The 15,046-nt window shown below is 41.4% G+C and overlaps 1 protein-coding gene across 1 annotated transcript in view; it reads left to right on the top strand.

The window, feature by feature from the left end:
* The window catches only part of SUSD5 (sushi domain containing 5), a 43,874-nt gene extending 35,079 nt beyond the window's left edge, over positions 1-8,795 (top strand). The window contains exon 5 of the mRNA XM_040593455.1: positions 5,316-8,795. Coding sequence (XP_040449389.1) covers positions 5,316-6,598 — 1,283 coding nt within the window. The 3' untranslated portion in view covers positions 6,599-8,795. The remainder of the gene's footprint in view (positions 1-5,315) is intronic.
* Positions 8,796-15,046: the final 6,251 nt, after the last annotated feature.

Genomic DNA, 15,046 nt, shown 5'->3' with positions numbered 1-15,046 from the left:
TTGCTATGTGACACTTGTATTTTTTTTCCAAAAGGAACCATAGGTTCAGTATCAGAAGCATTAATACTAACATTTCAGGATGCGTGTGTGTGTATGTGTCAGGACTGCACTGCACTAGGCTGCGTCCTTGAGAATTTGCTTCCTCAAAGACAGATGAGATGGCTGGGAGATCATGTCACATCTCTGCCCTAAAACTGGCTAAGAAGAATGTCAGATATTTCTCCTTTTCCCTTGGCTATAAGCTTGTGGCAGCTATGAGCTTGTGGCAGGAGAGGTCGAATCTTCTGCACATCTAAGGAATCTCTCCAGCGTCAACTCTCGAATACTTGTCTGGTGTGTTCAGAGCTGGTCTAACCTTCCCGCACGGGGGACTGTCCCTCTGATTTCTGTGTAAGGAGGATTCAGCCGACTCTGACCGCCTCTGAAAGCTCCATCTGCAGCTCCCAGTCTTTTTGCCTGGTTCAACTGTTCTCGTGATTTCAGACGCTGCTTTCTGAGTTTTCAAGAATAGCATTGATTCACATCCATGTGGTCTGTAAGCATGACTAGCCAGCACCATTTAATTCTTTCACTTTTTTTAATGGGGAGGGTAAAACAAAACGTCTCTGGTTTTCGATCTTATTCAGGAATGCTTTGGTTTTCCTTCTGAGAGTGCAAATGGAGAATTGTGACAGACAAATAAGATCAGCAACAAAATATGTCCGTGGCCTGTCAAAACAAATGTGATGACAAACTTTGGTTCTTTTTTCAGGTCTGTCACTGAGTGGTTGTATTAGATTAATGTAAATTATTGATCTGGCATGAACTGATTCTGCCAAATTGAATTAGTTAAAAATATTATGATGGCTTATTTATTTATATTAGCAGGCTTTCTGCTAGAATAAAAGTCATCCACCTTCTTGTAGCTGTTGCAAAAGACAAAAGACAACACAATTTTTGTCTAGCATACTCTGGTTGGTTTGAGAGAAGTGTGTCCATGTGCCTGATCCGAGCGAAATGGACAATCCTTTGGGATGCTGTAGGTCACAAATCTGACCAATCTAGGCAAGTTGGTCTACTTGCTCTTTTCCTCCCCACCTTTAAAGGCTTGTTCATGTTTTCTGTAACTACTTTGAGATTCTTAGAATAAAGATGTTTTTATACAGTAGAAATGTTTATGATGATGGTCTACATAGAATCAAGTTTCAATTTCCTGTACTCCAAAAATACATCCACAAAGTATGCAGTGCACTTTATGGTTGTCCAAAATAGCAACACTCAAAATAGAGCTCGGATGCCAATATGCTATCTAGAAGAAAAATTAAACGGATCCTAGAGTGTGGAAAACCAGGCTCTCTGGAATTGCCTGTTTCTATGTTTGGTTACTGTTTTCACATTAGCGTCAAAAGTTGAAGGAGATGAAAACTTTTTAGGATTGGATGCTTCCCAGAAAGGACAAGGCTAAATTAAAAGGATTTTACCTTTTAAATGAGCTTCACATCTTTGGTAGCATGCCATTTCAGCATCTGCTGCTGTAAAATGTTCATTTCAGCCCCGGTAATCCCTCAGACAGTGAATCAAGACTCACTGATCCTGGAGTCTGCCAGAGGAGGGTAGGGGTAAGATGTCACAATGACCAAATATAGAAAGATTTTGGTCTTGGACTAATTAATTTTGGTGCTGGGTCCTCTTAGAACCAGACCTGCTTGGATAGGAAGGAAGATGCAACCGCTTTTAAATCAGTTGCTAGCTGGTTTAAAAATGTGTATAAATAAAGATTTCAACTATTTGTATAATAGGTGGAGCTGAATCTACTTTGGTTATTGCTTTTCAGTGCTGACACTAAAATTCAGGGAGCTGGAAACCTCCAGAAACTGCTGAGGAGGTGAGCAAAAAGGAGTGCAAAAGTCGTGCAATCTGTTCCTGGAAAATCAAGCTCACGTCTGACTTAAAAGATTGTCATGGTAACACAAACTCACTAAAACCAAGCCCCGTTTGAAGGTCTGAGGCCCAGGAGAAAGAATAGAGTATTATTACTGTGTAAGTCGGTTCAGGATCATATAAATCAAAGCTTCAGAGTAAGGGGGTCTGTGTTTCCTTTGATGGTCAGAGCGCTCAATAGTTGCTTTCATTCTGGTATCCCATAAGCTAACATTAGCTATGTTGATAGTCCTTGCTATAAACTATGCAAATATGGGAGATTGCGTATGAAAATACATTATAGCAGCTTTACAACTCGGGTCACAATCTGATTGTCGGAAGGAACAAGAGTCCCTTATGCAGTGACGAGCGGGGCATAATGAGCTCTGATCTCGGGCTCTCTTTAGACTACAATGGGCTTTTTCTTCCCTCAGCTGGACATTAAGAAAGCACCAATTCATTTCTATACGTGCAGGATCAGGCCCAAAGACAGCAGGTTTGATGGAGGCTTGACTGATGGTTCAACAGACCCTTAACATGTTCTGATGGACTGAGGACTCATATTTTCCTAGGAGCATGTGCTCTTTCCTGACATGCCTCCGCAGGACTTTCTTCTTAAGGGCTGAAAGTAAGTGGCAGGAGAGATGATAAAGGGGAAAAGCCTCAATCTCTACAAAAAGCATATTGCTGCATCCATTAAGCATTCATCAATGATCCATAACGGTCAATGAGATGAATACTAGCTGCCCATTCATATCACTAACTAAAGAATGGGTCTGGAGGAAACACCACAAGCATACAAGGTGTAATTTTTGTTCATGGATGCGTGTGCATGCAGTAGAACACCATAAAGTAAAAATCCATGTTTCATCCTCAGCTGGATGACACATTCTGACAAGTAAATGAGTGGCAAAAGTAGAGGTACAGGTGACGTGCAGGTGAAGACAGGCTGGTGTGATGATTCATCTCAAAAGAGGAAACAGGGGCCATCATAGTTGGTACATGGTGAGTTCTCACATCATGACATTCCTGTTCATATATATCAAACAGACACAGGCTGTCCTGAGAGACACTGGACTTTAGTGAAGCAGGTGTGCCAGGTATCAACTTTTAGCAGGAGTCTGGATGGTAAGGTGACAAAATTGCTCGAGGCACTGTTCCCATGCCAAGAGAGCACCAGGGAGAAAAATCCCTAAGGGAAAGCGAGAGAAGGGACAAAGTGAGGCTAGCATTTGATGGCTTGTGTAAGTGCTATGTAGCAGTGGCCAGTGCCACACAGAGCATCATGAATATGTGGCTGACATGCTTTGGCATTCAGAGGTTCCCTCCAGTCATTAATGGAAGACTGTTGGAAAAGATTTTAGGATTAATTAGGAAAGTGAGAGTCCTACCAGGAAGCTTTCCACGCTGAGAGCTGGATTCCCCCATCTGTTAAGTCATCTTTGCACCATACAGAAGGTTTTTCCTGCTTTGCAGAGGACAGAGAGGATCTAGAGGATTACACAAGCGGATGAGGGGACCAGGACCGGGAGGGAGAGGGGTCCGTTGTTGGCACTGCATTATCATGCGGAGGTTTCACCCCACACCCCTGCTGTGAGAGGAGAGGACCTGCTGAGAACATCCAATTCTCCAGCACAATAGCTTTCACAGAGGTATTAGCACTTCACAGGCTGTGTCGCACATTTCGGTTTCCTCAGTGTAACTGCTTTGGTTTCTGGTAGACCTGGACCCTATCCCAAGAAAAATACCTTTTGCTAATACTCATTCTGTTCTGGCACCTGGCTTAAGCTGTTCTGGCAAAAAGTGAGCTGGTGTGAGCTGTATCACCACGAAGTGTTTTTGGTTAGACTGGTTTGACAATATTTCTAATCTTTCTTAAGACTAGACCAAATATGGCTCCGCCAGAAGTCTGGGAAGCAGTCTCCAAGGAGAATGTGACTCATTCGGAAACTGAGTTGGGCCCCAGATGAAAATATGATTCAAAGTTGGTTGAGTGTAAAAAGGCAAAAATAGATAAGACTTTATGAATGCATTGATTTGTAATACAGCTTCTCCTAATAACTCCTTGTTTCTTGTGTCATGCCAGGTCTATTGCTTCACTGTCTTCATGAAAGACTAAACACTCTCTTAAAAAGAAAAATTCTCACCATGATTCAGTTTGTTTTATTTTCCATATCCCAAGGCACTGTTTTCTAGGACTTTTAATGCCAGCATATATCTCAGCAATTACATCAACTTTCTATGGAGTAGAGCTTGTGTGAGCTGAAAATCAACCACCCTGTCTAGTTTGGAAAATTTTTCATTGAGCTAAGGTTTTAGAAGAGCAGAAGAAACATAAATTAAAATGCATTATTTCATTCAAATTCAAACATTTAGATTCATGCATCGAGTAAAGTCTATTTTGCTATGAGTGGTAGGTCTGTTGAGGCATGGGGAGTTATTCTGAAATCAAACTCAAATTTTGTGATAAATCCACCCCTCTGTCGCACTCAGTTTTTTTGTTGGGGGGGGTGGGGTGGGGTGGGTTTGGTTTGGTTTAGTTTTCTGGTTTGGTTTTGGTTTTTTTTTCTCTTTTCTTTTTGCTAACATTCAGTTTCTTAAAACTGGAAGCCTGACAGCTGATTACAGGTGGTATTACCTTGATACCTAGGCATTAGGCTTTAAGTGTTGGAGACAGAGTTTTCTGTTCTTGCAGTCATGGGTGCACCTTAGTTTTTTCAGATGAAGATGAGCAGAACTCAGTATCAGCTTTGGTGGTGGGGTCTTCCTCAGGCAGCTCTAAAGAGCTCTCATGGAATGAGAAATACTGTTCAGGCCACCTGGCCCCAGGTGTCATATCACTGCAACACCAAGGTCATCGAAGAAAAGCAGTATAATGATAAAAAATTGAATATATGGTACTGAATGTAATCCTTTAAAATCAGCTTGCTCAAAAGGGATGAAGTTGCTGTAAAACTTCTGGTTTGTTTGTTTAAAGTCCAACTTGTAATTGATCACTTTTTGCTATACGTTCCTCTCTACACCCATTTCTTAATTGAATATGATGAAAATTTTTCCTCAAGTCTGGCAAAAAGAGTCATGTTAGGGAGAGCAAAGGTTTGAGAAAACAATAAGCAGTTGAAGAAAATCCTCTAACTGCAGATAGTAAGTTATTTGTGTACATCTTTAAATCTGGAAAGATAAGATATTAGCAGTTAGCATTGACACCTATCTTGATTTTTTTAAAAAAACTTGATATTGATTGTCAGCTTATGGTGGCCCATTCCTTTTTCAAATAAACAATGACACTGAATGAAAAACAGTCTAAAAGTCACTCCTCCTCATTGCACCTTTCTTCTTGGCTTCTTGTGACAAATGAGCCCAGTTCTCTGGAGAAATTAAATGTTGGCTTTTGTGGGTTTTTTTAATGTTTCTAGATGAAACTGAGGCACACATTGACTATGAAGATAACTTTCCTGATGACAGATCGATACCTATTGCTGAGAATGAACACATAAATGGCAAAGAGGAAATCGAGCAGGAGCAAGAACAGCTTTCCTTCAGTAAAAGTTCAAAGGAAGGAAGAACTGAAGGTACCGGAGGTGTTACTCAGGACACAGACACTTCTGAAAAAGGAAGCAGGGCACCAACCGAGTCCCCCGTCTCACTCCTAAGCCAAAAAAACTTGTTTTGGTTTCCATCGGAGGCTTTCAGTGAGCCTGAATCAGAGAAGGAGACAGATGATTCCACTAAAGCACAGCTTTCTGAAGGTGACAACCGCATTGGAGTGAAGACAGCTTATGATGAACCTGGTGCCAAAATGTTTTACGACAGTGAGGATTTCCCCATCGGACCCATTCTCACGACTAATGATACAAAGGCAGAGATAGATGCAGTTGCCATTACTGACGAGTCATGGCTAGATGGCTATCCAGTAACACAAGAAGTGGTAGAGGATGACGAAGAGGAGGGGGATAAGGTTGATGGCTCGATGGGAACAGAAGACGACATCGTCCTCACACCTGACCAGCCAAATCACGTTGAAGTAAGAAAACCAGGCAATGGTAGCCCAGCCCCAGAGGAGGGTTTAACACAGATTGTGGCAGCAACAACGAGGACGGATGATGAAGGAGCCAATGAGACACCGATACCACTTACGTCAGTGAGTGGCCTGGAGAACTTAAGCATGAGCAGAGGTTATGATGATGCTGCATGGGACCACCCAACTACATCTCTGGAAACTATGACTCAGGAGCCTGGTACAACGATGCTGTTTTACATAACCAGCTTAAAAATGTCTGTGTCAGAAAGCTCTGTGATGGGCAGCCCCTCCGATCACACTCCGTATGCAGAACCAGAAGAAACAACCACCTACCCAGCACAAGTAGCAACCACTGCACCAGCTCCAGATATCGTTACTGATACATCGTCCCAGCAATCAGCTGAGCAAGAAAATCTCACCCAGGGCCTTGGAGAAAAGCCCATCCCCACTTCCGAGCCGTGTGAAGGAGAGGATTGCCCCAAGTCCAGCAAAGGTGCCATCATAGCAGTAATTGTGATTCTTCTCTGCTTGTTACTGGTTGCAGCCGTACTGGCTGTGTGGTTTTTCAAAAAACGGCAGCAGAAAAATTCTGTCTATAAACTAAATGGAAGGTGTCAACCCAGACATCATTGCTACCACCACTACCACCAGCAGCACATCGAAATGCAGAAAGTCTAACCAGGGGTCTTTTGGCAGAGATGCTAGAAATCGGAAGAAAAACCTATTGATGCTAGAAGGATCGCATGACTCATGGATGCTAAAATCCAGCAGTGCAGAAAGCAGAAAGAAAAACAGAATGCTAGAAGAACATAGAAGACAGAAAAGATTCAACCTTTTGAAATCACAGTTTAGTATATTCGACCTTTCAGAGTTAAAGAATCTGTACATTGTTATCACAAGGGTCTTTTGGAGACACCAGCAGGACACAGTGTGCTTGGTAGTACATCTAAAATTTGTTCCGCTTTCACATTTTGCTCCTATTAATAATAAATTAATTGATTAATTTCTGTGTTACCTGGTTATAATGTAATGGCTGGGCTGGTCAGGCCTTCTTGGTCTATTCTCAGTGGAAGAGGGGAAGAAGGAGGGGAGAAGGATGTTTTTGGAGCAACCACACATTTGGTGCTTGTTCCTTTTTTAGAACCTGCCCAAGCTGGTCAGGATAAACCACCGTAACAAATTACTACCTGATGTGTCTTAAAAAGAAAAACTATTTGCTACCATACTTTAATGGATAGTATTGCAATGATTACTAAGGTACTTTTCTTCAACATTGTGAATTTAACAAGCCACCAATGTTGGATCATTACGCTATTTTTCTGGAAGACGTTCTTTTAGCCTTAGTGAAGAAGTGCCGTTGTTATACTAATCTTTTTATAGAATTCATGATGTCTCCCTGGAATTCGGAGAATACTGTAAGTGCCATTCTTCCTTGAGTATCAGCAGGAGAGGAGTCAGAGCACCTTTGATTCCAGGTGTTATGATGAAGAGCCTCTTATCACGGTGTCAAACAGTGATAAAGCACTTTCCAGGGGAACCCTGTATAAAGTCGGCTGCTTTTCTGAACAGGACACCGACTGGCCAAGATGCTGAATTTCACGCTGATTCACAGCCAGTAGACCTCTGGCAACTGAAGCCACATATGATACTTCTGCCATACGAACTCTGTGGAAGGACTGATTTTCTCCGTTCTGCTCTTCCATCAGCTGGAGGTGTGCCTGGGGTGGACACTGGCTGCGGGAGATGGGTATCCATCTTGAGTGCTGCTTATTGTGGTTTTAAAGATAAAGCAAAACCTGGAAGAGAAAGATATCGCATCCACTTGGCTTTTAGGCTGGGTGTTGGTGTAAACACACGGAGGCTTTTCTAACAGCGTGTTCCATATCCAGCAGTTCTGAAAATAAACAGGGAGAGAGGGGAGGATGTTTTCTAGAATCGCTTAATATAGTTCTGGTGAGTTTAGCACAAAATACTTTTCCTTACCTTTCTGAATGAACAGGAGAAAAGACTGGCAACTGTGAATAATCTGCAGGTCAGAAATAGATTCATCTGCCACTCTATTGTACTGCCTTAGCCAAAATATGCCAATAATTCCACACACCAAAATGCTGGAGTAAGAGAAGGCGACTGGGTGGAGTTCACCCGTTTCCGTGTTCTGCCTTGAGTCACAACGGCAACCGTCTCTGACTCCATGGAAGGTAGACTTTATGAAATGGAGTGCAGAATTGGGCCCGTCAGACATACAGCCGTCAACCTCAGTGCTGGTAAGGGAAACAAAGCGGGTTTAGACAACGGCTATATGTTACCTTGGATAATTTGACCTCAGAGTGAGAAGAGTTGAACCTGATTGCCTGGCAAGAGCCACAGTAAATAAAGAAGGACAGAAACTGTACAGATTTGTAAATATCGTGTTCTCTGACATGTGCATGACTTTATGCCTTTAATGCATTCTAGACCATGAAATAACCTACAATTTCTGTTGTAAACTATTTTTTTATGCAGCAACATTTAAAAAAAACAATGGATTTTGCACTAAGCAACTTTATGGAGACTGTTAACTCAACTAAAACATACAGTCTGTAATCTCATGGAAATATGCTGAAAAATAAACACAGGAACATCCATTAAAAATATTGTTTAACTGAAAGGTACGAGCATGCGTTACAGTTCTGTGTAGCATCATTCAAAATGAAAAGTCAATACTATTTGGCTCAGGAACTGAACATGTAAAAATGAGATTCAAAATATAATTACAAACACAAATTGTACAGGGATCTTATCTGAGACTTAGAAATGCTTGTTACTCATGAACCAGAAGAAAATGTACATTAACAATGCTTTGGAGGTATTTAAATAAAAATCAAATTGCAAAAAACAGGAAAGGAAGCACTTGTGTGTGTTCTTGTGCAAATCATCCAGTATGCCCACATGTTTATAGAGAAAAGATAGGTCTGCCACTTGGATAATTCTTGTAGAAGACAGTTCGATACTAAAAAAATTAGCTGAAAAGTGTTTAGCTTAGGCTGCCAGCCCAGTTCTGCTTCAGATCATCTACCCCCTTTTGCAGCAGCATCTGTTTGTACTCAACGGTTTTCACTTCACCAGCATGATTCAGGGAGTTTGGGAAAACTGATGAACAGATGGGGATAAACAGCCCATGAACGATACATTTGACTTAGGCCTCCTTTTGGATGCAAAACTTGGCTAATCAAAGACAGTAGGGATGGCGAACAATAAATCTAGTACAGCAAATACGAAACCTGAAGATGGTATGGTCAAAATACAGTAGGGGGTGAGTTACTTATTGCAGGGAATTAAGAGCTGAAAGTGCCAGCTGTGGGTTGAAATTAGGAAAGGAAAAAGGAAAGGGGGAAATGTCAGGAGGGATTTTGTGGTGGGGACATCCAGTCATTAAGAGACTGGTCTGTGGCTCTGAGATAGAAGTCACGTATTCCTCCTCTAGGGAAGCCACGTATTGCAACAGGCTGGCCAGAATCAGCTCACTGGTGTTGAGACTGATACGACCTCCCTTTCCCCTCCTTTATTGACAAGTACCTATTGACTGGGCCCCCATTTCATGTCGATCACGCGCTGCTGCATCTGGGCAGGGCCCTGTACGAATGTGCTGTCAGGGAGGCTGGGCGGTGACACTGTGGGGTGTAACATCAAACTGCTGACACTGTTTGGGGGTTCAAGCCCTTGTAACCAAAGGGTGTTTGCTCCCCTTTGCACAGAAACACTGGGGTCATGGATTTTAGGTATTAAGCTCTCGGGCTAAAATCCCCTCAATGTCTGTGCTCATCCTTGCATTTGGCAGCTAGGTGATAATATATGACTTGTGGTGCTGTACTGCCCTATTGCATACTGTATTTATACTGTATGTGAATATATATATCTATCTCTATGCAATACTGTACACATTGCATACCTCAAAAGCTATTACGTTGGGGATTTGTTGCCACAGGCATTGAAGCCAGCATAGATATTTTTTTTCTGCAATGAAAAGAAGTTACCTCTTCTTTTTTTATATATATTAAATAATTCGTAATGCAAAGATACAACATAATACATAGCTGTGAAAGATGAGGATACGTAGCTATGAATGAACATTTTAAAAATGAGTCATAACAAGAAATGAGTAGATAGTTGTAAGACTTGTCAAACTACAGGGTTACCACCAGCTGAGGATAATACTTACATGTTCAACCCCTTTTCAGATAAGTGATAGTGAGAATGGGGCAAAAGCGTAAAGACTCAATTTTTTTCTTTGAAGTTAGTAGTCACATAAAGTTACACCTCTGACCCCCATATTTCCCCTTGAAAGTATGCAAGTTCCAAAGTTACTTTGCAGAAGAATTAGTCAAGAAAAAAGCACATTTGTTACTTCATGCTGCTTAAAAGGCCTACCCGTGAGATAAATCAAAGGGAAGGAAAGGTTTTAAATAATCAAAGAAAACTTAGAAAGTTTTTTTTTTCTACAGAAAAGGTTAGCATTTATAAACTTAAAAATTCAGAACTCTACAGAATTTAATTTTCATATATCATTGGTACTCTAAGGAGAGAGAGCAGAGGGGAGGGAGGAGAGATGGGTGTCTAAACCATTGAATATTTCCTTGCCAAAAATAAATAAATAAAAAAAATGTATCTGTTTATTTTAATATTTTTTCCTAGGCACTGAAGAGGACTTAAGACACAAACCCCTGATTTGCTTGGGTGTGCAACCCAACTTACTTTGGCGACTTCTTGCTTAACTTCTTTTTTGTATATAGCTTAAACTCTCCACACTAGGTCATTCAAGCCTTGAGTCACCAGAAAAAAGAAGTCGCTGTTTAAAGTATGGCAGACAACCAAAAGTTCAGACAGCTGCAATGAAGGATTAGTTGTGGGTTTTTCTCACTGCCTTGCTACAAACTGCATCACAGCTCTATGTTCAAACATTATTAAATGGGAATGTTTTCTCTGGCACCAACTACTTCTCCCCACAGTTTAAGTATTGAATTTTTTTAACTGAAGTAGCTTTGGTTTACAGCTCGCATTAGAACTTAAAAACATATTTCCATAGTAGCTGGCATATGCAGGCAACTGTTTATTCTCAGTACCAGCCATAATAAACACTTGTACTTTTATAATCCAACAAATCTTTGTCTAATCACAACTCCGTTTTCAAAGCTGTAAAATTTGCATGCTATTTAAACCATGTCTCATGAAGACTCTCCAGAAATTGAAAGATTTTCCAAGTCCGCCTTCATTATCAATATAGACCAATAATTCACTGTAAAGGATGTGGAGATACATGGCGGGTATTAATGGCAATGGTCTATTGAGAAAAAGCTTTGTAAAAGCAAGACATGCTGTAGGATTTGCAGGGGGACAGCTTGTCTTGGGGAGACCCACCTCGAATTTACTCCAGCAAGTATGAAGAAGTGGCATCTCCTTGGTCAGACGGGCTTTCCAGGTGAACTGCAAACAGCATCCGACTAACTTTTGGGTTTATATTTCATTGGCATTTCAAAGCAGTGAAGCTGTGGAAAATGGAGCAATTTGAATTTGCTTTTGGCTCTTGCCTTGTCAACAGAAGTGATGAAGGTCCGCTCGCAGAACTACTACGGTGAATGAAAGGGCCCAGCAGGACATTTGAATTCCCATTCAATTTGCCAGAACTGATCATTCTAAAAGTATTTGGGTTTTGTAGCTGACTTTATCGGCTATTGGGATCACTGAACACAGAAGTACAGAGCCTGCAATGCTGTTTCATGGGAACAGAATTAAACTTTGTGGAGAAAAATCACTACCACCCTTCTTCCTTTTTTAATGAATATTGCTACTGAGGATGAATTAGCAAGAAGCTGGAAATACATGAAGAATTACTATCAGTAAGAGCAGGCATTAATTTGGAAAAGATTACATACTTAGCACAGCCTGTCAGATACACTGATTTCCAACCTATGAATCCCTTCCCTTGCCCAGGCTTTGGTTCTTACCTAAGAAAGATTGTTCTGACAGCTAGTACCTGTGTTTTTCACATACCCAAATACCCGCTTCAGCGCACCTGCATTTGTGACTCAGTTTAACCTTCAGCTTTCTAGCAGCTCCCTGTCACGCAGGACGCCATCCAACAAGAGATCAAGCACAGGACTCACGTTGCATGCAGACCCCTGTGCCAGCCAGCTGCCAGCAGATGGGCTTCACCCCCCATTCACCTTGAAGTGGTGACTGAACAACATGCTCAGCATTACTGCAGACTTGCTGGTGGGCAGCAGTGGAGGATCAGAGGCCAACAGCAGCTACCCAAACAGCCAGCTTTGTTACTAGAACGTGAACAATTATTAAAAAGTGTAATTGTACAGCTCTACAAGAAGTTATACTACTACCAAGGTCAATATGAATCTCATCTCCAGGGTTAGCCCAGGGTCAGCAGACACAGGGTGCTGATGCTGCGTTCAAGCCAGTCACATGAACATGGTGGCTTCAACAAAATGATGTTTCCCTGAGCATCAGCATCATACTGTGAGCTTTGTCAAAAAAAGAAACAGAATAAAAACCCTGAATATCCCATTGGGTTAGGCAGAAGCTGCTAACATCTGAGGCAGACAACTCACAACTGCAAGAATCTGGGGTGGCAGAAGGAAGGCAAGAACCATATTCCCGCAGCCTCCCAAGAAGAGCTGGCAAGATCAGAGAAGTGGAAGAAAAGACACTAATTTATTGCAGTCACATGTAAATGTTGGCATTTAACAATAGCAGCAGCAAAAGAAAAAGCAGTTAAAAGAACCTGAGAATGCTGAAAAAAGCCACAATAAATACTGAAGAACTGGAAGAGGAGCTATTTCTCATTAGAAAAGAACAAGGGTTTGAGAACTACTTGTACTTATTAAGATTGAACTGGCTTGAGACCATATGTAGTGGAAATTAAGAAAGCCAGAAAAAATCCACAGACACTTGAACAAAATGAAAAAGGGATCATATAGTGCCATTTCAGGAGGCTGCAAGAGTATCGGTTGCCTCCTCAAGTTAAATGGAACGGTAAAGGACATCAGGCTTACTTAAAGTAGGCTTAAGAAGAACAAATCATTGGCTAATGGACATCTTAGTAAATCACGAAATCCCCACCTGAGAAGGCACAGTGGCAGGGGATATCAGTTGTAAGGTTGAGCGCCGAGGAAATGACTGGACATGAAAAGAGATCAGCTGAAGAAGCCTTAGACAGAATCGCAAGCTTACCAGGAAATTTATCATACCCCAGAGACTTGCAGTGGTCGAATAACTGATGAAAAGGAAAAACTAGGGTTCATAGGTGCTAAATGTATCCCCGGTGAAACTCACTGAAGTCAAATGAATCACAGAACAGGTTAACTCCAGTGCTCAGTGTTCCACCAGTAGAGTGAAAATATTACAGCATTTTACCACACACCTCGTTCTTTAAACGAGACTACAGCAACCTGACAATTACTGCTGGAGAGGGGAAGGGGGTTCTTTTAACTGGAAAGAAGTAATTCTGGGTGGCAAAGCGAAGAGAACCTGGAACTGACTTTCTGTCATCTCATACCTACTGTAGTCTATGCTGCTTGTTTCACTAACAGGCAAAATCTGATTTGCACATGTTATTTCCACACAAGATGTATAGCTATGGAAAGCCTCAGGTCCAGGAACATGTTATAGGCACCTCTTTTGCAAGTCTTTAAGATTTTGCATCGTGGTACCCACGGACAGCATACAAGAGCGAGGCCACTACAGAAACAAATAGCCAGACAACAGCCGGTGCTTGGCAGAGCTCCTAAGTCAGTTTGGTACACTGCAATGAGAAAAAAGTAAATGAAAAACATAAAACGACAGCAACGCACGTGGATACATCCATCTCCAACCAGCTCCGTGCCCTTCAATAGCAGGATTTCTGGATTTGGGAGCTAGAGTATTAAGGTGAAGTTATTTGGGCATATGACCTTAACATCAATGGTTGAGCTCCTGAGGAGGAAATCTGGAGTTGTCCTGTGCAGGTTTGGAAAGCAGAAGGACAAGAGAGGCCTGCAGTGCAGTAACCTCTCCCTTGAGCATACACCTCCAGCAGGAAAAAACTAGGGACAAACTGGAGAAGCTAACCCAGCTGGGTATCACAATACATATATTTCACGGGGAAGTGATGGTTTACAATCAACTGCTTGTGACTTTTAAAAAGTAAATTCTTATATGAATTTACAATAGAGTGCTAATATTGCATGGAACAGAAAATGTAAGGGAATCTGATACACTTTCTCTATGTTCGAAACATATAGCAAGCTAGATTCTGATCTTGTCACCACAAGTGGAATGGGTAAATCTCCTTAAAAGGCTCTTAATAGATATTCATTTTGAGAATAGAATGGTCTGCCCATCAACCTCAGTGGATTAGTTGTGATTTATAGTAAAGAAAAAAAACAAACCCAAACTGATCTTCCAAATATCTTTCACACACAATTTAATGTTTTAAAATTGTTTCATTGCTGCCACAGGGCAGAGGACACTTAAAACTGATCCTGTGGATTCCCCTTATTCTCTGCTGACACTCAATGGTGTAGATACCGTACTTCTAAAACACCGATGAACTACAGCAGCAACCACTCAGCAAGATAGTGTAGATCACGTTTTGTCTTTTTAAAAACCTAAAGCAGATTTTGGTTTTGCAATTCACTCTCATTCAGCTGAACCAGGGTTCAGTCATAAAAGCACTGAATGCACTTGTCTACTTTGACGTAAGTGGAATGAAACCACTTGTAGGACTTGGACTTAAAAACAAGACAGGAAAGCAGAGGATGAAATCCTGAATCCTCGTCTGTGGTCAATGACATTTCTGTTCTTCAGTACCCTGAGATACTAATTCACTACTCTTCTCTAAAACAGTATTTTCTGGGCCTTCAAAGTACTTCTGTATTGGACTCTGCCCCATATAATTAACAAAAATGTCAAGATTTCACATGCAAATATTTTTCAAGATTCCACTTAAAATTGCCTCAGTCTCCACTTGTACTTACTTTCGGATGAAAAAGTCCCACCAGACTGCAAAAAACATGCAAACTCTTTTCTACAGAAGAGAACACTAAGTATGGCGATCACCATTGTTTCATACAAGATTGGCCTGACCTCACAGAGGAA

This window comes from Falco naumanni, chromosome 4 (genome assembly GCF_017639655.2).
Source record: "Falco naumanni isolate bFalNau1 chromosome 4, bFalNau1.pat, whole genome shotgun sequence".
Lineage (NCBI taxonomy): Eukaryota > Metazoa > Chordata > Aves > Falconiformes > Falconidae > Falco > Falco naumanni.
This window is presented reverse-complemented; position numbering and strand designations above follow the sequence as displayed.